Raw genomic sequence first — 24,461 nt, forward strand, 5'->3', positions numbered from 1 at the left:
GAATAGAATGATCTGGAAACAAAAAAGAAGGATGAAAACCATATATGTAGAAGAAAAAAGGAAATAATGAATGCAAAGCTGTATGGCGTATGCAAAACGAATTTTTAATAACGATAAGGTCCTGGGAATCAACGTTATAGCACTACATCATCGGCACATCAGACACCAAACAGGACTTATGACTGTATTAGGTGAGCTATGATGAGTAAATGGGCGGGGTTTGTAAAAATGGGTGTGGTCTGATGCCCCCAGATATAAATGCCCTCCCACTATCCTTGGCTGAGTTTGGTCTCTCTCCACTTACTCCCCCTCTCTCTCTTTCTCTGTCCACTTTCCTCGCTTGACCAGCTCCTGTTCCTAAACCACTAGCCCTCACCTCCTGCACTGACACTTTCTGTTTCTCGTACCGTGAGCCCTACTCACCGACGCCAAGATGGAGGCCATCAAGAAGAAGATGATGATGCTCAAGCTGGATAAGGAGAATGCTCTGGACCAGGCCGAACAAGCGGAGACTGACAGGAAAGGAGCAGAGGACAGAAGCAAACAGGTGAGACAGAGGTGGAAAGGTCAAAGATTGTGAAAACTAAGATTGGAGATGCTTCATTTCAGTGCTGATGTTTAGAGAAAGTTCTTTATTTGGGGACCAAATGATAGGCCCAATTTTTTAATCTGGACCATAACAGATCTGTGTTAAAGAAATAGTCCACCCAAAAATGAAAATTCTGTCATCATTTACTTCTCTCATGTTGTTCCAAACCTGTATGGCTTTCGTTCTTCTGTTAAACACAAAAGTTCCTTAGTACTTTGTTCACAGTCAATAGGATCCAAAACCATTTGGTTACCAACATTCTCCAAATTATCTTCTTTTGTGTTCCACAGAAGAATAGAGGTCATACATTAGGGGAGTAAATAGTGACAGAAGTTTTATGTTTGTTTGGACTATCCGTAAGAATATAATGCACCTGGCCAGTGCTGCCAACTGTCCAAAGACCTTCTTGGAAAACAAGCGCCCACCACCGAGGCTTAATATGTGAAGTCTTAGATCCTCGCACTAAGTAGCAGTTGCAAGGCTGTGATCTGCCACTGAAAGAATGCAGTGCGAATAAACAGAGTCTTAGCAAGAGATGGCGAAGGGAGTTGCAGAGATGGCTGAGGATGTGTGAAAGTTTTGGGTTGCCTGTGAGAGTATTCACATTTAGATTATAGTTATAGCTTTGGTAAGCTCCTTATCTTAGCTCATCACCTCAAGAAGGTGGACACTGGAAGACACTGGAAAGTGTTGCATTGTGCCAGCTTGAGGTAGAAGTGATGTGTGAAGATGTATTATAGTGGATGATTTCATACCGATAATATTCCTCTCCCTCTCCCTTTGTATCTCCTCCACTCTCATATTTCCTGTCTTTCTTTCTTTCTCCCAGCATGAGGATGAGCTGATTCAGATGCAGAAGAAACTGAAGGGAACTGAAGATGAGTTGGATAAATACTCAGAGGCCCTGAAGGACGCCCAGGAGAAACTGGAGATATCTGAGAAGAAAGCTGCAGATGTGAGTGACTGACAATCACAAAGCACCAAATCGCACGCAAATACAAATGCAACTCTTAAAACTTCATCCCGGGATTCTTGTTGGTCCCACCCCTTCATTCCTCTCATTCTCTCCATTCACTCCTCCACAGCTGACACTGTCGCTACCCCCATTTTTGACTGTGATGTCAGCTAGCCAGACTAATTTATACCCTTAAATGTATTCATACTGTCATCTAGCAATTTTCACAATATTTTTAGAGGCAGCATAAGTGCAGTGTATTAATTGACCTAAATATATATTTAAAAAACACCATATAAACATACATTATTTGTGTAGGCCTATCTTTACACAACATCATACAACCAGTCAGGTTTAAATTTTGCCACTGTTATGTGTTTGATTAATGAAAAATAATCATTCTGTGAGAACAAACAGCTAGCTTCTACAATGGTTGCACTTTATGTTGTTGATTCACTACAAAAAAAAAAAAAAAAACGGTTCAGGAGAATCAGTCTTCGAGAATCAGACAACACTGTTGTCGATTCACTAAAAAGAATCGTAAAATTGTAGGAGTAATTTGTTTAAAAATCTGACTACACTAGTAGCGCTGCATGTTGTTGAGTCACTAAATAGAACCGGCTTATAGGATGCATTCGTTCAAGAATCTGATTACACTGGTCCTGCTGCATGTTTTTGATTCACTAAAAAGAATTGGCTCATAAGAGTCATTTGTTTAAAAACCACACTACATTAGTAGCGCTGCATATTGTTGAGTCACTAAAAAGAACCAGTTCATAGGAGTCATATTTTTAAGAATCAGACTACACTGGTAGCGCTGCATGTTGATGATTCATTAAAAAGAACCGGCTCATTAGAGTCATTCATTTGGAAATCGGCTACACTGGTGGAGCGGTGTGCTGTCGATTCACTAAAAAGAAACAGCTCATAAGAATGAATTATTTGGGAATCAGACTACTGTGGTTGTGGTGTATGTTGTTCATTCACTACAAGAAACAGTTCAGGAGATTTAATCATTCAGAATCAGACCACACTGGTTGCTCTACATGTTGTTGATTCACTAAAAAGAACCGTCTAATAAGAGTAATTTGTTAAAAAAATCGGACTATACTGGTAGTGCTGCATGTTGATCCACTAAAAAGAACTGGTCCATTAGTGTCATTTGTTCAGCAGTCGGCTACACTGGTAGTGCAGCATGCTGTTGATTCATTAAAAAAAAACTGCTCATAAGAATGATTCATTTGGGAATCAGACTACAGTATTAGCACTGTACAGTATGTTATTGATTCACTACAGGAAACAGTTCAGGAGATTCAGTCTTTCAGAATCAGACCACACTGGTGACTCTACATGTTGTCAATTCACTAAAAAGAATCAGTTTCTAAGAGTAATTTGAGTCAAGAACAGTACATGTTGTACATGTTGTCGATTCACTAAAAAGAATCGGCTCATAAGAGTCATTTTTTCAAGAATGTAATACACTGGTAGTGCTGCGTGTTGTCGAGTCACTAAAAAGGAACTGGCTCATAGGAGTCACTCGTTTAAGAATCGGACTACACTGGTTGCGCTGCATGTTGCTGATTCACTAAAAATATCCAGCTAATGACAGTCATTTGTTTGGAAATTGAACAACTGTTCATGTTTGTTTTATGCTGTAGATTCAGTAGCTATGTTGTGGCGACACTAAATAAACTCTTTTAAAATGTGGTCTTTTTAATGTGGTATTCCATCCACATTGGCAGACAAAAGCACTTTAGAGAGCGTCATTTAGTCCCAGTATTTTTTATCGGTTTATTCTGAATCAGAATAAGTTCTTGGTTCTCACCTTATCCATAACTAACACAAAAGTGTGACAAAAAGTGTGGGTGATATTGTGCGTATTACTCTTGCCTGCGGGCCTCAGTGAGAAAATTACTACCTTGAGACTGCTGATTTAGCAGCAGGGCTGTAAATCAGTGTTTGTGAGAGGAACACAATGAACATAAGAAAGCACATTCCAGGCATGAACAGACTCTGAGTAGAGATTTAAAGCTTTGTGAGTCTTTTTTAGTATCATTCTTTTTGGATAGTCACGTTTGGAGTGTTTATGAAAAAGCTTTGATTTCCAACATAACAACTTGGACTTTAAAATGGATCAGTCTATTAGCTATTGCTTTCATACACATCTCAACTGAATCATCTCAAATAAGAAAAAGGCCATTGTGTAACGTGACTCGCTCTCTGACAGCTAAACTAAGGCTGTGGCATCATGCTTAAACGTTACACCAAGTATGTCTATCTATTGCCTGTCATTGTCCCTTTGTTCTGGGCTCCGGATATAGCAGGCACACCTGTTGTCATAAAATTCGGCCTTCGGAAGATGGACTGAATACCACAGGCTTTGAATAGTGTGTGAGAAAGAGAGAGAGGCAGATAATACAAAATAAGAACATAGTGCATGAAAAAAAACAGCTTGGCACTTTTCAACCAGTTTGCTGACCATCTAAACCATTTAAACACCAGCATGACAGGTTGCGCGATCATCTCTGAACTTACAGAGAGTGGGAGAGCAGAAAAAGACTTGCAGATTCCATGTCAATACCATAGGGAGACACGCTGTAATATAACATTGTAATGCGAGGAAGGATTTATTGTTTTGAATCTGGCAACCCTTAATCAGACAAGCAGCATGAGAACAGTAGCTCCAAACAGAGGGTGAGTGTGGGTTGCCTCCATTACAGCTGTCGCTTCGAAATCTATTTTCATCCCAACCTTGAGTCAAAACTTCACCACCAAGCTATCACTTACCTTGCTACCCCACACAGTTAAAAAGAATTTAGCAATAAACCCAATTGGATTTAGTGGTATTTTCGAGTCCAATTAATCATTCATCGTCATGCGGTGCAAGCTTGACAGACAGGCCGACCAGACACAGTGATCCTGTTTGAATCGGAGGTGGATTCTTTAAATAGAGCTCTGAGCAAGTGGACGAACATTGTACAGAGCAGTTATAATGAAAATGGTGAAAATGAGAGGTTGATGATAGATACAACCTTTGTACTTAAATGCATATAAATGCAGAACTGAAATAGTAAGAAGATTGTCATGGTTCTTAAGGTCTTCCAAATGCTTAAGGAAATGTGTGTACAGCTGCTGCGGGCGGATGAGTGGGTCTTACCGTGTTGGTGTAAGTGAGCATGTGTTTATGTGACTGTGTCTTAAGGTCAAAATGTCATAACATGGCCTCGTCACCTATAACCTAAAACGTCAGCAGGCCTTTAGAGACCTAAGCTTCAGTTTCCCATCAGCCCAGACAGAGATACATATACAGTTGAAGTCAAAAGTTTTCATACACCTTGCAGAATCTGCCAAATGTTAATTGTTTTACCAAAATAAGAAAAACCATATAAAATTCATGTTATTTTTTATTTAGTACTAACCTGAATAAGATATTTCACATAAAAGATGTTTACATATAGTCCACAAGAGAAAATAATAGTTACATTTATAAAAATAACCCTGTTCAAACGTTTACACACACTTAATTCTTAATATTGTGTTGTTACCTGAATGATCCACAGCTGTTTTTTTAGTAATAGTTGTTCATGAGTTCTTTGTTTGTCCTGAACAGTTAAACTGCCTGCTGTTCTTCAGAAAAATCCTTCAGGTCCCACAAATTCTTTGGTTTTTCATCATTTTTGTGTATTTGAACCCTTTCCAACAATGATTGTATGATTTAGAGATTCATCTTTTCACAATAATGACAAATTTGAAATTTGAATGTTTTAAATTTGAAGATCAGGGTAAATTTAACTTATTTTGTCTTCTGGAAAACATCTAAGTATCTTATCTAGCTTCTGAAGGGCAGTACTAAATAAAAGAAATATGATATTTAGGAAAAATAAGACAAATGTACACATCCTTATTCCGTTCAAAAGTTTACGCCCCTGGCTCTTAATGATGTTTTATAAACAAGGTTCGGGAGGAGCACGATCAGATAATCAATCCATTCGGCACAGGTGCAACTCGTTTAAACCAATCATTCAATTAGCGCATCACCAATATATTGCCAGCCGTCTTACCTCCATCCAGCGACAGTTTCTTGGCATCCCTCCTCCACCCCTACTCCCCACTTCTAATCTGTTTCTATCTTAAACTAGCAGGGGGAGTTCTCTGGGTCCGGCCTGTATTCCGGCCCGGAACCCTTCCCCAGGACAGCACGCCAAAATATGCTTATTACTCGCTCAAGCAGATTAGATGTAAGGGCGAACTCGTGAAATGCGTCGTCTATCATTCTGGAGCATCAGTGAGCATTTAAACCTTATGCAATAGTTGCAAATGAGTCCCTCAGTTGTCCTCAGTGTGAAAAGATGGATCTTACAGTCAAATCATACAGTCATTGTTGGAAAGGGTTTAAATACACAAAAACGATGAAAAACGAAAGAAACTGTGGGTCCTGAAGGACTTACCTCAAGAACAGCAGACAGTTTAACTGTTTAGGACAAACAAGGGACTGATGAACTATCACTAAACAAGCAAAAAAAAAAAAAAAACCCACAGCTGTGGATCATTCAGGTAACAACACAGTATTAAGAATCAAGTGTATGTAAACTTTTGAACAGGATAATTTTAATAAATTCAACCATTATTTTTTCTTGTGGACCATATGTAAACGTCTTTCATGTGAAATATCTTATTTAGGTCAGTACTAAATAAAAAAAATGGCATGCATTTTGTATGATCCCTCTTATTTTGGTAAAATAATTCAGATTTTCCATATTCAACAAGGTGTATGTAAACTTTTGACTTGAACTGTAATCTCTGCTCAGTTCTGTCACTTTTACCTCTTTTACCTCATCTCTTATCATCACAATATTAAGAAATTACATCTTCAAAGTAGAAAAAAGTTATTTCAAACTGTAAAAATATTTCACAATATTACTGTTTTTACTATTCACTCACTCATTTCAAACAAAAAACAACAAGTAAAATATCAATAATTTATAGCCGAAAAAGTAGTATAGTATATATGAGTTTTGGCTTGTTATGACAAGCTAGATCATCTGGCGCCATCATCTGGTGAGATGGTAGCGACATATCATATATTGGGCCCGTCCCAAGTTACATGGGGTCTGGAACATGTTCCACGCTAGTGAAGGAAGGCAGGAAGGGTGAAACAGGAAATGATGATGCAACATGCTTTTGCGGTGCTCGTCTACAGCAGGATGATTCAGGATCAGTCAACATTCCTTTACCTTTAACATTGTTCTGAGACTAAACCTCTAAGGTCTGTCAAATTTAATAAGTAAATTGCAAAATCAACATATTAAACCATACCCTAGGGCATACTTTAAACAGTGTTCAGGACATAGCGTACGGATACCAGTAGGATTGCACAGAAAGACAACAGATAGCATTACTACAGTCTTGTTTAGTTTTGCCCAGGCCTGTGAATTCAACTTGCTTACTGTTTTTTTCTTTATGACCTCATATTGTCCTGTGGGTAAATTAGATAATAGAACCTCTCAATAGTGTTGAATCCAAATTGCAATGTTAGACTATTACATTTAGCTGACAAATACAATCACACATTGTTCAAATCTCTCAATTTCATAGGTTTTCCTTGAAGGTAAATCTAAATAAAAAACAGTCCTATTAGCTATAACACAACTTAAATAGATAGTTCACCCAAAAATAAAAATTATGTCATTAATTACTCACCTTCATGTCATTCCAAACCAGTAAGACCTTCATTCATCTTTGGAACACAAATTAAGATTTTTTTGATGAAATCCAAGAGCTTTCAGCAACACAACTGACACGTTCAAGACCCAGAAAGGTACTAAGGACATTGTTAAAACAGTCCATAAAAGTGACATCAGTGGTTCAACCTTAAATTTATCAAGCTATGAGAATACTGTTCGTAAGCTAGGAAAACAAAAATAACAACACACACATTATTATTAGGGTTATTATGGTATGAATGTTGGTTTAAAAACTAAAATATAAATTAATCCAATTGGTCTGTGTCTATTACAGGCAGGCTACCAACTGATTTGTGTTGTTGCTTCAATGCGGCCTAATGTCAGACACAGTGACACATGAAAATGCATGACTGTGGTTTTGTCATTACTCAGACTGCACTAAGAAACTGAATCAGGGTTTGCTTGCACAAGAGCACAGGAACTTACTGTGACAACATCAATAAAATTACACATAATGACAAGTAAAGGATTCGTAACACTCCTTGTTCTCGTTTACAGCCTAGATATGCCAGACACAGTTCAGTGGATAATGGTTCTGAAGCATTACAAATGACACATAAAACCAAAACACATAATTTTATCCATCATAAAAGCACCGAAATGTAATAGTGAATCATTCTATGATATACATAACTCATTGTGTTAACTTTAAATTGCTGTTGTGACCTTTTGGCTTACGTAATTGGGGTTTAAAACTTAAACCCAACCAAGTCAGCCACTGTGTTTAATTGTTAAAATTGACAGCCACTGAACTCAGCACAATTAACTGACTTGAGCTAAATAATGACACTGTCTTTAGCTGCTTTACAGCAGAATTTAGATGTCCTATATTTGAAGTTGGCATCATTGATTCTATTCCTCTTATTAATACCATAAAGCTGCTCTGAAACAATCAGATGTTTTGAATGAATTGCTAAGTTTTAAAGTAATAAAGCATATTAATTTACACTACCAGTCAAAAGTTTTTGAACAGTAAGTCTCTTTTGCTCATCTAAAGTACAGCAAAAACTACTTAAAATAACTTTTCTATTTGAATATATTTTAAAATGTGATTTATTCCTGTGATTTCAAAGCAGAATTTTTAGCATCATTACTGATTTCCTGCTCAAAAAAACATGTAATATTAATATTATGTTGAAAACTGCTAAGTAGATTTTTTTCCAGGTTTCTTTGATGAATAGAAAGTTCAAAAGAACAGCATTTATCTGAAATAGAAATATTTTGTAACATTATAAATATCCTTATCATCCCTTTTGATCAATTTAAAGAATCCTTGTTAAATAAAAGTGTTAATTTCTATTATTTTGTCCCCCTATTGTTACAAAAGCTTTTTATTTCAGATAAATGCCGATTATTAGATCTTTCCATTCATCAAAGAATACTGAAAAAAACTGTTTTAAATATTGATAATAATAATAAATGTTTCTGGAACAGCAAATCAGAATATTAGAATGATTTCTGAATGGCCATGTGACACTGAAGACTAGAGTAATGATGCTGAAAATTCATCTTTGATCACAGGAATAAATTACATTTTAAAATATAATTTTAAATATTGAAAATATTTCACAATATTACCATTTTTACTGTGTTTTGGATCAAATAAATGCAGGCTTGGTGTGTAGAAGAGACTTCTATAAAAATATACATTTAAAATCTTACTGTTCAAAATCTTTTGACTGGTAGTGTAACTTATTTTAAGTAATTTATAGTTGTCACCCTGGTCAGGCCAACATTGAGAACAGCTTCAATGAATAAGCAAATATGGTTATTCCATGGACCCCGTGAACTCAATTCCCTTCTCTTCCTCCTCAAAATTCCTAACATCCTAATAATCACAGTTGCCCAAAAGTTTCCCACTGATCTATGAGCACATTCCTGGATTTCAAGGAGTGGCCTGGAATGCCAATGATTTATTTGCTCTACGTCATCTACCTGGCCAGGACACGTGTAAAACAGGGGTGGCTCTTCCGTAAGAATTACGCAGGTCGCACAAAAAAACTGCTGATCGGGGATCAACCTTAAACTCGCTCCGCTGGGACTTGACTGTGTGCTGCCGCTGATCCAGAATCAGCTACACCACATTCGAAGTCCTCAAACCGTTGGGGACTGGGTGGGGTATCCGGAAGTGAGCCGAAAAAAAGGAAGAGTTCAGGCAACTGAACAAATTGGGTGAAGAGAAAGCAAGGGGAGGGGAAGAAAAGACTTCATGACATTAAAACTCATTCATTAATTCGAATGAGAAACCGAACGCCTGCTTGAAGATCAAAACGCTCGCCACGTCCTTGCTAGCGCTAAATTCAACTTTTCAAAACCTCCTGGTCGAGATAATATAAATATATCGTTCCTGCTTTTTACAAACACTATTATTTGTATCTAATACAATTAAAGAAAGCGTCGGTCCAATCAAAAAGACAAGCGCGTGAAGCATCTGATCCTCACGTTACTTCCACTCGCTCTGCGTTTGACTTGTTGGCGGGGCGTTGGTGCCTTGGACTTTTTTTTCCTCCTTCTCTTCTTCGCTGCTCGAGCGGAATCTGATTTATTCGACCACACTACTCTCCTAAATAACACATTAAAATGGCCGGAACCAACAGCATCGATGCAGTTAAGAGAAAGATCAAAGTTTTACAACAGCAAGCAGATGAGGCAGAAGAAAGAGCCGAGATTTTGCAGAGACAGGTCGAAGAAGAGAAGCGTGCCAGGGAGCAGGTAAGTGTATCAATGTGGCGATACTTTTAATCGCGTTAAATCGTTTCATTTCTCAACACAATTGCTATGTTGTATCACACGCGTTTGTGCGGAGCGGAGGTCGTGCTTTTTTTCTTTTCACGCCCTGATTCTACGCCCAATGTGAAGAATTATCTGTTTGTAACTCTATAAAACTTATTTCGATATCTAATAAACATTAAGCATGTGCTTAGGGTGGTTTATAACAACGATATGTTTATTCTAAACCGCCAAGACTAAGAAATGATGGGCCGGTTTGATGGTTATTGCAACACCTAGAAGCTAATGCGCATATTGACTCATCTTCATTGAAGATTTTCATTTGTACCCGCGTCTATAGTTCATAAAATGAATGCAAAACCCAGAGCGAAGTGTATTAGCATATACAGATCTGAAAATCGTGCGATGACATGTCACTTTGTGTGCTTAGATGTGCTAACCTCAGATGGTTTTTAGCTCATCCTCTTTAGTCTCACATTGTTTGCTGGATTTTTGCGGGTGAGGCCTAAAGGAAGTAACAAAGTACTTTCCGCTGAATCACTCATTCTTGGGTTTTTTTTTTAAAGGATCTTTCATTTGCGTTCAGAATAGTGCTTTTCGCACCATTGGTGCGTTATCATTCGAGCACGTTAACATCTGGGTCATCAGGTGCTCATTCGGCACTTTGAGTTGTTCACGCATGTCACTTGGGCTTTCAGCAGCCTATATTTCAACACTTGGCAACTTTTGTGAATTCGAACTGAATTTGACTTGTCTGGTTTTGATGTTTCTTTGCTTGAAGTCGCTTATCACTCAACCATGCCTTCCGTCTCATTGGCATTGCGTGAGATGAACTCACCCCGCAGACTTTAGATTCCTCAGTCCTTATTAGGAGCGAAACTCCAGTGTTTGTTAGTGGTGTCGTCATATCCGGAAGCCGTGCACGAGCGCTGTTTCTCAGCTGACGAGGCGCGAGCCCCACGGTTGTTAACCTGGTTTTGCGCTTCGGGCCCACCGAATTAAACTTCTCAGTGGTCATAGACAGCTCATGTTATTGCATAAACCACGTATAACCTATAATATCAAATAAAAAATGTGAATTTATTTCAATAAACCTGTAGAAGTACCACTCCTTAATCATTTGCACGAATGAATGAAAGACACCATCGCTTCCTATACAAAAACTACCTCAGGATTTCAGCTATTATTTCAAAATTAAACTTAATCTTGTAATTGCTGCTTCTTGCAGCATTCCAGCATTCCAGAAACTTTTAAGATTCTGAAGTCTTTTTGAAGGAGTTCAGCTACATATTAGCTAAATAAGGCTTGTGCCCCAACAGGCTTTAATACACTTAAAATCAAGAGCCAATTCCCATGATGTTTTGGTTGTTACGTTGGTTGCTAAGGTGTGGCTAGGATGTGGCAGTTCTATTGTGAATAACTGCTTGTTATCTGAGTCCAAAAAAGCTCACAACAATTTTCTGATCCAGAGTTATCCATTTCCGTTTTTTCGTCCACTAGGTTAACATTCATCCCACGCTAACTCGGCCTTCGCTCTCTCTATGGAATAGAGGGATGAAGCTGTAGTTATTTCAGATATTGCGTCTAGAATTAAACTGATAAACTTGTACTTGCAGCTTGTACTTCTTGTAAAATCTTGTAAAAATCTTTTTGAAGGAGTTTAGCTACGTATTAACTAGATAAGACTCAAGAGCCATTTCCCATGATGTTTTTGGTTGTTACATGGTTGCTAGGGTGTGGCTAAGAAGTTGCAGTGGTATTGTAAATAACCGCTTGTTTTTAGAGTCAAAAAAGCCCACTACTAAAGGCCAGATTTACTAACGGCTCGCACCAGCGCAAACCGCCTTTTCGTGTTAATATAGAACTGCCAGGATATTAAAAAAAAGCGTTTCTTAAAGCAGACAATAATTTGCACTCTTCTTGATTGCGGTGGTCAGTATGGATGTGATCTGGCTGCATCTGTGTTCTTTAATGTGAGTCTTGTTAGTAAATCTCATGCAGAATTTCCCCCTTCCATCGGTGCTTTTATGGCTCTAACACTAATTTCCCCTGTTTAGTAAATCTAGCACTAAGTCTTTACAATATTTTGATCTAAAGATATCCCTTTCCTTTATGTCTGTGGGATTTTCTTGCGTTTTGTCCACTAGGTTAAGACATAAGTCTGAAAAGTCAGCACACCTTTTCTCAGTAAACGGCATCAGTCATGTCGGTAACCCTGTGTGTGACAGCTTCCACGCTATAATGTTGTCTAGGACAATGCTTTGAATAATCCGTTCTTAGTCAGAGCATTATTAATAGTGCCGCCTTGCTAAAACAATTTTAGTCACTGTGCACACTCACTCATCACAAAATAATTGCCCATTGCAAACATAGTGGTGCCACTCTGCTCAAGCAGAAGCTCCCAAATGGTTCCATCACATGAAGTTTTTCCGTTGTCTCATTGGTTCTGGTTTTCCACGTTTGTCGCCAAGCCCTCTTAGCTCTTCCAGATTATCCCAGTGTTTTACCATCCTCCTGTTTCTTATCTCAAATCACTTCACACTCCCAGTGCGGCCCTTGAAGTTCAGTGGAATGGTGTATTTGGACTAATGTCCTGTTTTTTGTTTTTTTTTCTTGTCATGTTTGTCTTGTAGGCTGAGGCAGAGGTGGCCTCTCTGAACAGGCGTATCCAGCTCGTTGAGGAAGAGTTGGATCGTGCTCAGGAGAGACTGGCCACAGCCCTGCAGAAGCTGGAGGAAGCTGAGAAGGCCGCAGATGAGAGCGAGAGGTATGTGCGCGTAGTCAGTCATACACAGTCAGAGCGATGTTATATCTAACGTTCATCCCACCCTAACTTGGCCTACTTCTGTTTAATTTGCTCTCTCTGTGGAATAGAGGGATGAAGGTGATTGAGAACAGGGCTCTGAAGGATGAGGAGAAGATGGAGCTCCAGGAGATCCAGCTCAAGGAGGCCAAGCACATTGCTGAGGAGGCTGACCGCAAATATGAGGAGGTGAATTATCCAGTATTGTTTACATATTGTTTAGTGAGCTTTTTAATTTTATTTTTCTCTGAATTTTTATTAGTGATTTGTGACCCTGGACCACAAAACAAGTCATAAGAGTATTTTTCTTTTTTTTGTCCAAATTAGGTTCTTGGCAACGCATACTACTAATACAAAATAAATTGATATATTTAGGGTAGGAAATTTACAAAATGTCTTAATGTAACATGATCTTTACCTAATATCCTAATGATTTTTGACATAAAAGAAAAATTGGTAATTTTGATCCATACAGTGTATTTTAGGCTATTGCTACAAATTGACCCGTGCTACTTAAGACAAAGGTTTTGTGGTCCAGGGTCACATTTTAGTACTTCAACCTAAACTTTACTCAGTTGCCAAGGCAGTATTTCTAATTGATTTAATTTTTCTTGTCTAATATTTTTATTTTAGCTTATTTCAAGTTAGTTTTAGTTAGAAACTCATTTTAACTACACCAGTTTCCTCAGAGATACATTTAATATTGCAGAAATGTTTAAGTAATCATTCAATAAAGTTAAAACAATTTGTGACAATGAAGTATTGATGTGTGTTACAGGTGGCACGTAAGCTGGTGATCGTTGAGGGCGAGTTGGAGCGTACAGAGGAGAGAGCAGAGCTTGCTGAGAGGTTAATTTTAGATTCAAAATCAAAATATACAGACACCTAAACACATTTACTGACTACAGACCACACATACTGTCCTCTTTAGCTCATATTTTTTCTTAGTGTCCATTTAGCCCTATTAAAACCAAATTCATTGTTCTCTCAGCGTGAGAAAATGCCTCATTTTGCATGACAATAGGAATGCTCTATCATAACCATAATCCTCCTTTGTGTGAGTTTGTGAGAGAGAGTGAGTGATTTCATTGGCTTGACTTCATCTTAAATTCATAAGTCCCCCTCCCTTCTCATTTGTGTTTGAGCATGTGTGACCTTTGACCTGACATACTTCCCCTCCCCGTTCAAACTAACAGCCATGTCAAGCAGATGGAGGAGGAGCTGAGAGCTCTTGACCAGACATTGAAGAGTCTACAGGCCTCAGATGAGAAGGTATATATGCTAGTTGCAAAATTCTGTGTCTATATGTCGGACGTTACATGGTTGTGTGTTTGTTGGGATGTACGGACAACTGGGGAGAATGTTGCTTTCTAGCTAGATCTGGATTTTGTATATTTGAGTGAAAGTGAGAAAGTGAAATAGCAAGGAAAAAGAGCATAAAAACCTGGACTCCTCCTTTCAGCACTGGTCGTGTTTTTTTTTTTTTTTTTTTTTTTTTTTTTTTTTTTTTTTTTTTCTTGCTTCTGTTTTACCTGGTTCATCTTTTCACCCTATCCTTTCATCTTTCCACCTTCCTTCCACCCATCTAACCATCCACTTCCTGATATCATTCTTTCGAAAGCCGCATGAGTCGTGTTTACTTGAAAGTAGCATGATGTGCATGTTCATGTAACACGCTTCAGTCGTTGTGCGATTTTTATGTCTCATCTGCTCAAGCCAAAGCGTACGTGTTCATGTTCCACAACAAACTGCTTAGAACAGCTCATGACAGCTTTCTGTTTTAGAATCACGCTAGTTTTGCTTCCTTGACACTTAAAATCTGCTCACCACCACAGTTTTGCTTATAACATGTAATCTGAGGGTTACTAGATATGTGCAGTAAGTTCAAAATCAAGCACTTTTGGCGTAGGACAACACAAATGCACTACTTTAACACATTTTCAAAGTGATAGTTTATTCAAGAATTGATATTGTTTACTCATGTGGTTTGAAACACTTGTGATTTTCATTCTTCTGTCAAACTCAATAGGTATTTTGCAGATATTCCTGTTTATTGGTATAATGATGGTGAATGAGAGCTGTCAAGTTCCAAAAATGACAAAGAAGCACAAAAGAGGTTCATACAATGTGCACTATATTATTTGAATCCTCTGAAGCCATATGATCGTATTGAGTGAGGAACAGCATTTAAATTATTTGAAATTCAATATTTAAAATTGTTAATGTTGGTTTATAAAATACATTTGTTCATTGTTTGTTCATGCTAGTTCACAGTGCAGTGACTAATGTTAACAAACACAACTTATTTTTAGTAATGCATTAGTGTATCCTGAAATTAACATTACGATTAATAAATTCTGTAGAAGTATTGTTCATTCTTAGTTTAACTAATGAACCTTATTGTAAAGTTGTCTCTGTTCACCAAAAATGACTACCGTTTAAGAATAAGTGTCCTTTCTATTGCTTTTGATCAATTTAATATACACTAGTCAACATTTGAAATGGATCAAAACTTTTAATCAAAGTTGTCCTAAAAAAAAAAAGCCGTTCTTGTCTTAAGACAACTTTTGAATTTTTTTTTTTTAGTCATTTCAAATGTTGACTACTATATTTATGCAGGATAAGTGTTACTGTTAAGCTCTTTTCTTAATTATACTTTATAAAAATATATATTTTGTCGTTTTTAGAGCTTCTCAGTCCTTCAGTTGTATGCTCATGTGCAAGCAGGACTGCGAAATACATTTTTTGCATTGTCAGAAGAAAGTGATGTTAGCTTAAAATGACATGAGGTCAAGTAAACAACACAAAACAATCATTTAAGGCCTCTCTTCTACTGTTCATGTGTTTAACATCATCTCTATTACTCTGCCACTGCTGCTGGCTTGTCTTCATGTCTTCCCTTTGCCCTATGCCCCTTTCTTTTCTGCTTCCTCCAAAATCAAAACGGCTGCTCTGTATATAGCAAATGCGCTGAGCTGGAGGAGGAGCTGAAAAATGTCACCAACAATCTTAAGAGTTTGGAGGCCCAGGCTGAGAAGGTAGGGAGCTTGTGTGAGTGCGTTTCCTTCTGCACGATCTCTGACTGGTTGCAGTGTTCATTCCTTTTTTTTTAACCCTCAAAGGAACTCTGATTCAATCTCCACAAATGTGCCTTGCAAATTGCCTTCCAGGCAATCAAATATAGGCTTCCTAATTACCAAACCAGTGATCTATCAGGTTATGTGAGCATAACACGAACGCCCTCATTTACTGTGCCCTTTTGCTTGGTGTATGGCTGTATATCATAACCCGAAGCAAAAGGCCACACATGTCGGACCAGATTACAGCGGTAGACCATTACGTCAAGAAAACGCTGTAATTGGCCATAGGGGTACAGTGAAGACCACCCCTCTCATTTTCCATATCCATGTCACCATTAGACGAGATGTTATTCAGCATGTCTAAATCACTGTTGCGTAATGAATTGAATGAAGAGTCACCATTTTGGTCCTCTACAGAATCAAGCGCAACCGGTCTCGGATGCCTTTAGAATAATAAAGCAGAAGTGACGCTAATGAATGCTGCGTTGCATGAGATCAGCTTATGACAGAAACGCCCATCATTTGCATGTGATTCTGCGCATGCTGTGTGTTAGTGCAATAGAATTGTAGGTGGAATCCTATTATTGGAGCTCATTTATTTTCCTTATCAAATCTTTGCTTAAGGTTTGCACAAGAAATGGTGTTGGTTTAACTATAAATGTGCACAGCCTATAAGTAGTCTTATTTGTTTCTAATTCTGTTTCAATAGCAGATTTCAAAGTGAATTTTTAGCTTAATATATTGTGTTATAATGCTTGATTTACTTGTAGTGTATAATGCTATTGACTACATGTGACCCTGGACCACAAAACCAGTCATAAGTATCACGGGTATATTTGTAGCAATAGCCAACAAAACATTGTATGGGTGAAAATTATCCAAAAATCATTAGGATATTAAGTAAAGATCATGCTCCATGAAGATATTTTGTAAATTCTCTACCATAAGTATATCAATGTAATTTTTGATTAGTAATATGCACTAAGAACTTCATTTGGGCAACTTTAAAGGCTATTTGCACTTTATTTATTTGTTTATTATCTCAGATTCCAGACTTTTTAAATGGTTCTATCTCAGTCAGATATTGTCCTATCCTAACACACCATACGTCAATGGAAAGCTTATTCAGCTTTCAAATAATGTATATCTCGATTTTGAAAAATTGCCCCCTTATGACTGGTTTTGTGGTCCAGCCAGGGTCACAAATAGTATGGATATATAAAATGTTAGTCATTTATAGGGTATCAACCATAAAACGGAGTCTTTCCTTAAATTCTAAGTTCAGGCTGTTTTTCCCTTTCTATCGTACCTGGTGTTTTGTTGATGTTACAGCTGCATTCCTGTGCACATGTCCTGATCTGTTTAAAGCTCTGGCAGCGCACAGCGGCAATCTCAGCCATCGTGTCACAAGCCTTGCACAACAGCAGCAGGCCAGGACTCGGCCGGCCTGCATAGAAACTTCGAGGAAAAGAGTGGGAAAAACATGCCTCATAATGTTAAAACGTAGACAGCTGTGCTACTTTTCGACTCTTGAGCTGTTGTAGAAACATGTCAGTGTTAAAGTGTCATGAAAACCGCTGTCGGTTTGAAGAGTGCCAAACTCACACTGTCTGTGTGTGTGCGCGCATGCTGAGTTGTAAGATTCTCAGAAGACCCCACCCCAACCTATATTCTTCTTTTCCCTACAGTATTCCCAGAAGGAAGACAAGTATGAGGAAGAAATCAAGATCCTCACTGATAAGCTGAAGGAGGTGAGATCATTTCACATGGATGGTTTGGTTTCTATTAGGGCTGCCAAAGTTAATGTCTTCATAAGTGTTTTATTCAGTTAAGCACAGATGTCCAAGTGCATTGCACACACAATAATCCTTTAATCATGTATTAGTAAATGGAGGAATGAGTTACTAGGGCTTCCTCATTTTTAAGTCCCTTTGAATGAAAACATCTGTTACATTGAGTTAGCAGATACTTTTATCCGAAGTAAAGAGGAACAAAAGCAAGTCAGGGAGCCGACGATATTTGTAGTGTACAATTCCAGGTTTGTTTGACCTAGATTAAAATTATAATTCCATTAGCATTAGTTTTACTCTTAGTTTTCGTCCTAAAACGATCTGTTCTATTGGGCAACAAGTTCAATCAAGTTTCAAGCACTTCCTATGTCTTCCATCATTCAACAAACTGGTAGTCATTTCCTAAACTCAAGCTGCGGATTATGTTACACCCATTTGAACCATTTTTCTCCATTATGAATTTTTTTTTAGGTTACTATTAATATCATTAGGGTTACTGTGATTTACTAGGGATGTAACTATATCAAAATCTCACAATGCGATAATATTGCGATATGAAGTTCACAATATGATTTAAGACAAATTGCAAATTTTATACATTTTAAAGTTAAAAACAAATCTAATATACTTTGAGAGTTCAAAATAAGAGCTCCAACCCATGTTCTTAAGAAAACTTAAGTCAGAAAAAAGTTAGTTGACTTATACCTGAACTTTAAAGGGGTCTCAGCCCTCTTTTTATTTGTGATAGACTGTCTCAGTCTAAATTACATCCACACTGGTGTTTTAGACAAATTAGAATTTAATAATAAAAAACAACAATGACAGTAATAGCCATATGTTGTAAAACAATTGCATTGCAAAATAAATGAGAATTTCATTTCAGGTATGTTATTTTTGCTTTACACTACAGAAGGAAAATTACAAAACTACCTTCCTAATTTCTATATTTAAAAGAGATATTTTGAATTTGGACTGCAGTAACGTTACCCATTTAAACCGCTAGCTGTCAGAAATTTGTTCTGTACTTTTAAGCTTTTATTTTAACGTAAACAACAGGAAAGCTTTTATTTTGAAGGAAAACTCCAGTTTTAGTGAAAACAGGCTTACAAAAATGTCTCACTGCAAATCTAGTGAAATGCTGTAATCATCTGCCACGAAAATAAAGCATAACTGGTGGCCGTTGCATTCCGAAGCGCGCGCTAAACTCGCAGCGCATGCAATAAAAGGGTTCACTGCATTCATTCACTGTGAACGGAGACGTTCAGAGGCATGGAAAACACTGGATACCAAGCTGATTCCCTGAACGACGTGCACGCTTTGCTTTGATTTTAAGCCATGTTACGCTTTCGGTTTTAGTTTGTTTGACAGATACTGTGTCAAAGCATAATGGCCCGAAACACAACTTTAAATACCTTTTATGTTAGAAAACTATAATGTCGTGACAATTTTGCTTTCACAATATCACGATATTGATGATTATCATTATATAAATAGATTTTAATGATTTGTATTCATTTTAGTGCTGCCAAATGATTAATTGCATCCAACACACACACACACACACACACACACACACACACACACACACACACACATATATATTTAAGAAAAATGTTGTTTATATATTAAAAATGCATACATAATAAATATAGTGTACAAATTTATTTTGGATGTGATTAATCGTTGGACAGCACCGAGTTATTTAGAGTAACTTTTCTATTTATAATGCAGATTTTTCATAATTTTAACACATGCTTGTCTTTTTCTGCCAGGCTGAGACCCGTGCTGAGTTTGCTGAGAGGTCTGTGGCCAAACTGGAGAAGACCATTGATGATTTGGAAGGTATGATTGTGGCATTTTCTTTACCACTCTTTCCTTCCATTAGCTATAAAACGATCCCCTGGTCGTGCTCTATTCATAGCATTATCTCCCTGTCTTTTTCCTGTCTGCTTTGACATTCATAATCTTTATTTGCTGTTTTTCCTATTTCCTTTTATCTTTCCGTCATACTCTCTCCCTCATCTGACTTTTCCTTCCTCTCTGCTCTGTCTTTGTGTGTGAACAGATGAGCTTTACGCTCAGAAACTCAAGTATAAGGCCATTAGTGAGGAGCTGGATCATGCCCTCAACGACATGACCTCTATGTAAATATAGGCTTGTGCATGTGTGTGAAGTTCTGCGACTTACCGTTTGCTTGTGCTAGGTCAGCTGAGTTTTGCTGCAATGGCGGATTTTAAGTCTCCTGACTGGTTTGGTTACCTAACCTTGAGCATCATAACCTCCGATCGTATACTTTTACTATACAGTGTAAAGCTCAGCCTGCAAGGAGTTAATACTTGATAGGAGCCGTCGAGTTGGTGTGAATGGCATGACGTGGACAGTTACTATAGTGTGATTCTAACTCGTATGCATTTGTCAAGTAACTAATATGCTAACGGTATTAAATGGTTTCGTATTTAACTTTTAGATAAAGGGGATATTTTCTACCCTCCATTAAGCAAGCTGATTTTCTGTGCCTTTAAGTGTTAAAGAGACGCAATACAGCCTCCTAACACATTTCTGAATAGTGTAGGTATGCAAATGTGGGTGGGCGTATGCTAAATTGCTAATAGTTCTGACCTCGTAACCATGCAGCATATCATTGCCCCATTTTATAGCTTGCCTTCTATAAATAGGCGTTTTGGATTGGAAGGTAGACCTGTTCTTTTTAAAGCTTGTGTTAATAATAAGGATTTTAACCTCAAATTGTTGTTTTGAGAGGATTTTTTTTAGAGCTTTGGCTTTTATTGATGTAAGAATTAACATTTGTTAACCCTTGCACGTTTGGTTTGCGGCTTTCCTTCTTTTGAAATGTAGAAGTGTTTACCGTTGGTGTCTGTTTACAGATAAAGAGTTTCTGGACTGTTCTGCGGCTGACTGTGACTTCAAGAAATTCTTCTTCGTCTTCTCTGACTGTCCATATTTGTTGCTCATTTCTTCTCTGATCTTCTGTGTACACTTCCCTCTTTGTGTATTTTTCCATGCGCTTGTGTCTGTAGTTTCAGTTTCTCTATTTAAGCCTTGTTCTGTTTCTGCTTTCTTTGAATTTCTGTTCTTTAGATGTTCTTTATTTGCCCCAACATCTTCCTCTTATCTGGATCTGACTGTATTTAGAGATTTGTGTTTGTTTGTCCCTGGTTTTGCTCTCTCTTCTGACCTTTGCTGTATTTTTCATGCCTTGTTGTGTCCATGTTTATTGAAGGGAGGAAAAAAAGCTCTGCTCTCTTTTGATTGTCTGCTTGTCTCTCTTTATTACAGTGGGCTGGTGTTGGGCAGCCAAGCATTTACCAATTTTAGATCGCGCATGAATAATTTCTTGTGGTTGAAAGATAAAAGCTAGGAAATTCATCATCTCTAAATGTGATTAGTCATAAGTTTGAACTGTCGTTAGGATTATTATTTGTGCATAAGGCACATAATTGAATGTCTGGAATTAGGGGAAAAAAAAACTAAAAAAAAGAGCGTAAGTTCTTAGTTCACTTACAGAATAAAAATTTCCTGATAATTTAATCACCCCCACGTCATCCAAGATGTTCCGTGTTTTTCTTTCTTCAGTCGCAAAGAAATATAAGTTTTGAGGAAAACATTCCAGGATTTTTCTCCATATAGTGGACTTCAATGGTGGCCAACAGGTTGAAGCTCCAATTTGCAGTTTCAGTGCAGCTTCAAAAGGCTCTACACGATCCTAGCCAAGAAATAAAGGTCATAGCAAAACGATCAGTCATTTTCTAAAAAAAATAATGTATATACTTTTTAACCACAAATGCTTGTCTTGCAAAAGCTCACTCTTGATGTAGACGGAAGTAATGTGACGTAGACAAAAGTACCCTTTGCATAAATTTTGAAGTTTAAGTTTTAGAATTTGAAGCAGCAAATGACATTTTTCGCCCTACTCTACCTTTTTGAACCGAAGTACATGAATAAACATCCTCTTATGCTTTAGGGTCCAAAATGCTCTATCAGATGGCATCAGAAAACAATAAACTGCTAATTATACAGTCACAATGTGATATAATGCTAGTTAGCCAAAGTTAGCTAGTTACCAAAAAGTTAGAATCCTCCCCTTTAACTCGAAATCCCAGATAGCCAGACAATAAAAATATAAATTAATGAATAAATCAAATTATTTTTGTTTGGGATGCTGTGAGCACAGAGACTGGGGTGTACACCGTAAGTTTGAAAACATTTAGCTTAAACATTTAATATGAATAAACGGTGCTCATAAACGGCTGCTGAGTTGGTATTCTCAAGTAAAATGAGTTAATGCTTGGACCCGGAAACAGCATTCGTTGGTGCATTCGTTGGTTGCCTTATGTCACCACTTAAGTGGAATCCTTGGCTGGGATCGTGTAGAGCCCTTAGAAGCTGCATTGAAACTGCAATTTGGACCTTCAACCCACTTGAAGTCCACTATATGGAGAAAAATCCTGGAATGTTTTCCTCAAATGTAATCTCTTTGCTATTGAAGAAAGAAAGACATGAACATCTTGGATGACATAGGGTGAGTAAATTGAAAAGGGAATTTTTTATTCTGGAAATGAGCTGATCTTTTAAATACAATCAGTTATTTTGCAAAATGAGTATTAAGGTAAATCCATATAAAGTTTGACAAATGCACTTTTAGAGTAGTAGTGGTGCCATTTAGAAAAGAAATTCCCCTTCTTTTGACTGGCTTCCCTCTTTTTCTAGTAAAACAGACTGGGAGCTAGAAAAGCAGATGTAGTCGGGTAGATCTAGGGGTTGTTATATATTATAAATGGTAGGGAGCAGGCAGCTGGCTTTTCTTTAGGCTAGAAACATTGATTCCTGCTGCCCATTCAGATCTGTTTCCGTTTTCCAAAAAGGACACTTTCTGTTTCAAAATGGAAGCTGGCTGCCAAAATGGCTGAACAGCTGTCAGCACTAGTGAGAAGTTATTTAAACAATTTAAGCATCAACAATGTGAATGTTTTACAAAGGTATGAAAGGAATATTTTAGCTGTTCACTGAAAACCAACCAGTGGCCTTGATAAAAGCTACTGAAAAACAAGTCCTTGTCTCTCTAAGGTCTCGATGGATGGCTTGATGCCATAGAGCAAAATGAAAAGGCTCTAGTTTAGCTGCAAGTTCTCTGAAAATTGGTTTATTGTTTAGTTATATTTACCCTAGTGCTGTGAAAGCAAAGCTTTGACATGCCGGTCTTGCACAATTTTAACACTGTGGGATACCAAGCCAACATATAATTTGAGCTGAATGTTATCTACAGTTAGCCTGGAAAAATCCAGACCCTAATCTATTAAGATTATGGGTCTGGGATCGAGCAATGAAAACTGCCTAAATCGAGGGGGGGGCACCAAGCATGCATTTGAAACTCTAACTGCACGCAATTGGATAACGCCACGACCAATCACAACAATACACGCTTAGCTACCAGCAGCAGAGCTAAATGATGTTTCATTAACAAAGTTCGGGAGAAGCGCGTCAGATGCTTAGCGTAAACATCACAAGTCAATCAGCGCCATAGGTTTAAATACAGCTGACTCACCTCAATTCACTCGATGGTTTATCAGTAAACCTCCACCACCCCATCTCATCACTCCGAGTTCTCACTACTCCTATTGGGGGGTAACGTACTCTGGGTTCGGGCCACTCCCGAGCTCGGAGCCCTTCCCTGGACAGCACGCCAAACATGCACTACTATTCTCCGGCTAATTATATGTAAGCGTGAACTGATAGATTAAACTCTTGCCGTATCCAGTCGGCAAAACAGCAAAAACGTCCTTCTTGCAAAGGAACGATTCGAGTTTTCGGTTCCTCTTTTATATGGAAAGCCAAGTCTAACTCGTTCACTGTAGCGGCCAAAGCCGTTTCAAACAACTTGTTGTTCATCTGTAGCGACAGCGATCTTTCAAAGTTTACTATATTCGGACGTCGCAGTGCTGTCATCATCAGCTTAGCTCGCCTCTGGCCCGCCTACATCAGATACACCGATTTGATTGGTTCCCACAACTGCTTACGTATTGCAGTAACCTGCATCATTGCTCGATGCCAGAGTGTCTTGCAGAGACAATTCAAATTGTGCTCTCGCGAGACCTCTGGATTTCCAGGGTAATCTACAGTATCTTCCACCAAAAATTTGAGTGGTTTCACTACTTGTGAAACCTCAACTGTTATGCACACATAGTGCTGATACAGAGGATTTGTAGTGCTAGCTTAACATTGTATCAATGTAGCCAGTTCTGTCATGGTCTCAAAATGGTCTATAATTAAAGTTTTCCTCAAGGAGTCAAGGAATTCTTAAAGGGAACTCTGGGTATTATTACATGTATGGCGTAATATAACACAAATGATGTCTCTTACTGAAATATGTAGTAGACACCTCATGAAAGATTTATGTTGTTTAAAATAATGAACATTTTATACATATTTTGGACATATTATGACATGAAATGGTTGCGCTTGGTGAGCCTGTTGCTATTTTTAATGCAACACAATTCAGAATACACAACTCTGAGAATAAAATACTGATACAGTGACCAAAGCTACTGAAAGAGCTTACAGGTGGCAATGGATGTAAGTGTAGGCTTAAACCAAATGTCAATGTATTATTGATTTTCCTCACAAGGAGCCCGGGTTATTGAGTGAAATCCGCTATGGGGTGGGAATCTGCAGGCACTTCCTGATCCGATTCTGATTCCAAAACGATTCTTGATCTACATTTTTTCTTAACTGATTTCACGATTCAATTTAAT

At 37.9% G+C, this 24,461-nt stretch overlaps 1 protein-coding gene across 8 annotated transcripts in view; it reads left to right on the top strand.

The window, feature by feature from the left end:
• The first annotated feature begins 314 nt into the window (after nt 1-314).
• tpm3 (tropomyosin 3) overlaps nt 315-24,461 on the top strand; it is a 26,766-nt gene continuing 2,619 nt past the window's right edge. Inside the window, exons 1-10 of one of the 8 annotated variants that reach the window (XM_073821966.1) lie at nt 315-547; nt 1,419-1,544; nt 12,652-12,785; nt 12,893-13,010; nt 13,600-13,670; nt 14,018-14,093; nt 17,590-17,652; nt 19,464-19,533; nt 19,757-19,835; nt 20,577-20,959. In XM_073821966.1, coding sequence (XP_073678067.1) covers nt 434-547; nt 1,419-1,544; nt 12,652-12,785; nt 12,893-13,010; nt 13,600-13,670; nt 14,018-14,093; nt 17,590-17,652; nt 19,464-19,533; nt 19,757-19,835; nt 20,577-20,580 — 855 coding nt within the window. In that variant the 5' untranslated portion in view covers nt 315-433 and the 3' untranslated portion in view covers nt 20,581-20,959. Of the gene's footprint in view, nt 548-1,418; nt 1,545-9,400; nt 10,001-12,651; nt 12,786-12,892; nt 13,011-13,599; nt 13,671-14,017; nt 14,094-15,783; nt 15,860-17,589; nt 17,653-19,463; nt 19,534-19,756; nt 19,836-20,576; nt 20,960-24,461 lie in introns of those variants that run through there. The other 7 variants (XM_073821969.1, XM_073821973.1, XM_073821971.1 and 4 more) reach the window with 7 other exon arrangements.

This window comes from Garra rufa, chromosome 17 (genome assembly GCF_049309525.1).
Source record: "Garra rufa chromosome 17, GarRuf1.0, whole genome shotgun sequence".
Classification (NCBI taxonomy): Eukaryota; Metazoa; Chordata; class Actinopteri; order Cypriniformes; family Cyprinidae; genus Garra; species Garra rufa.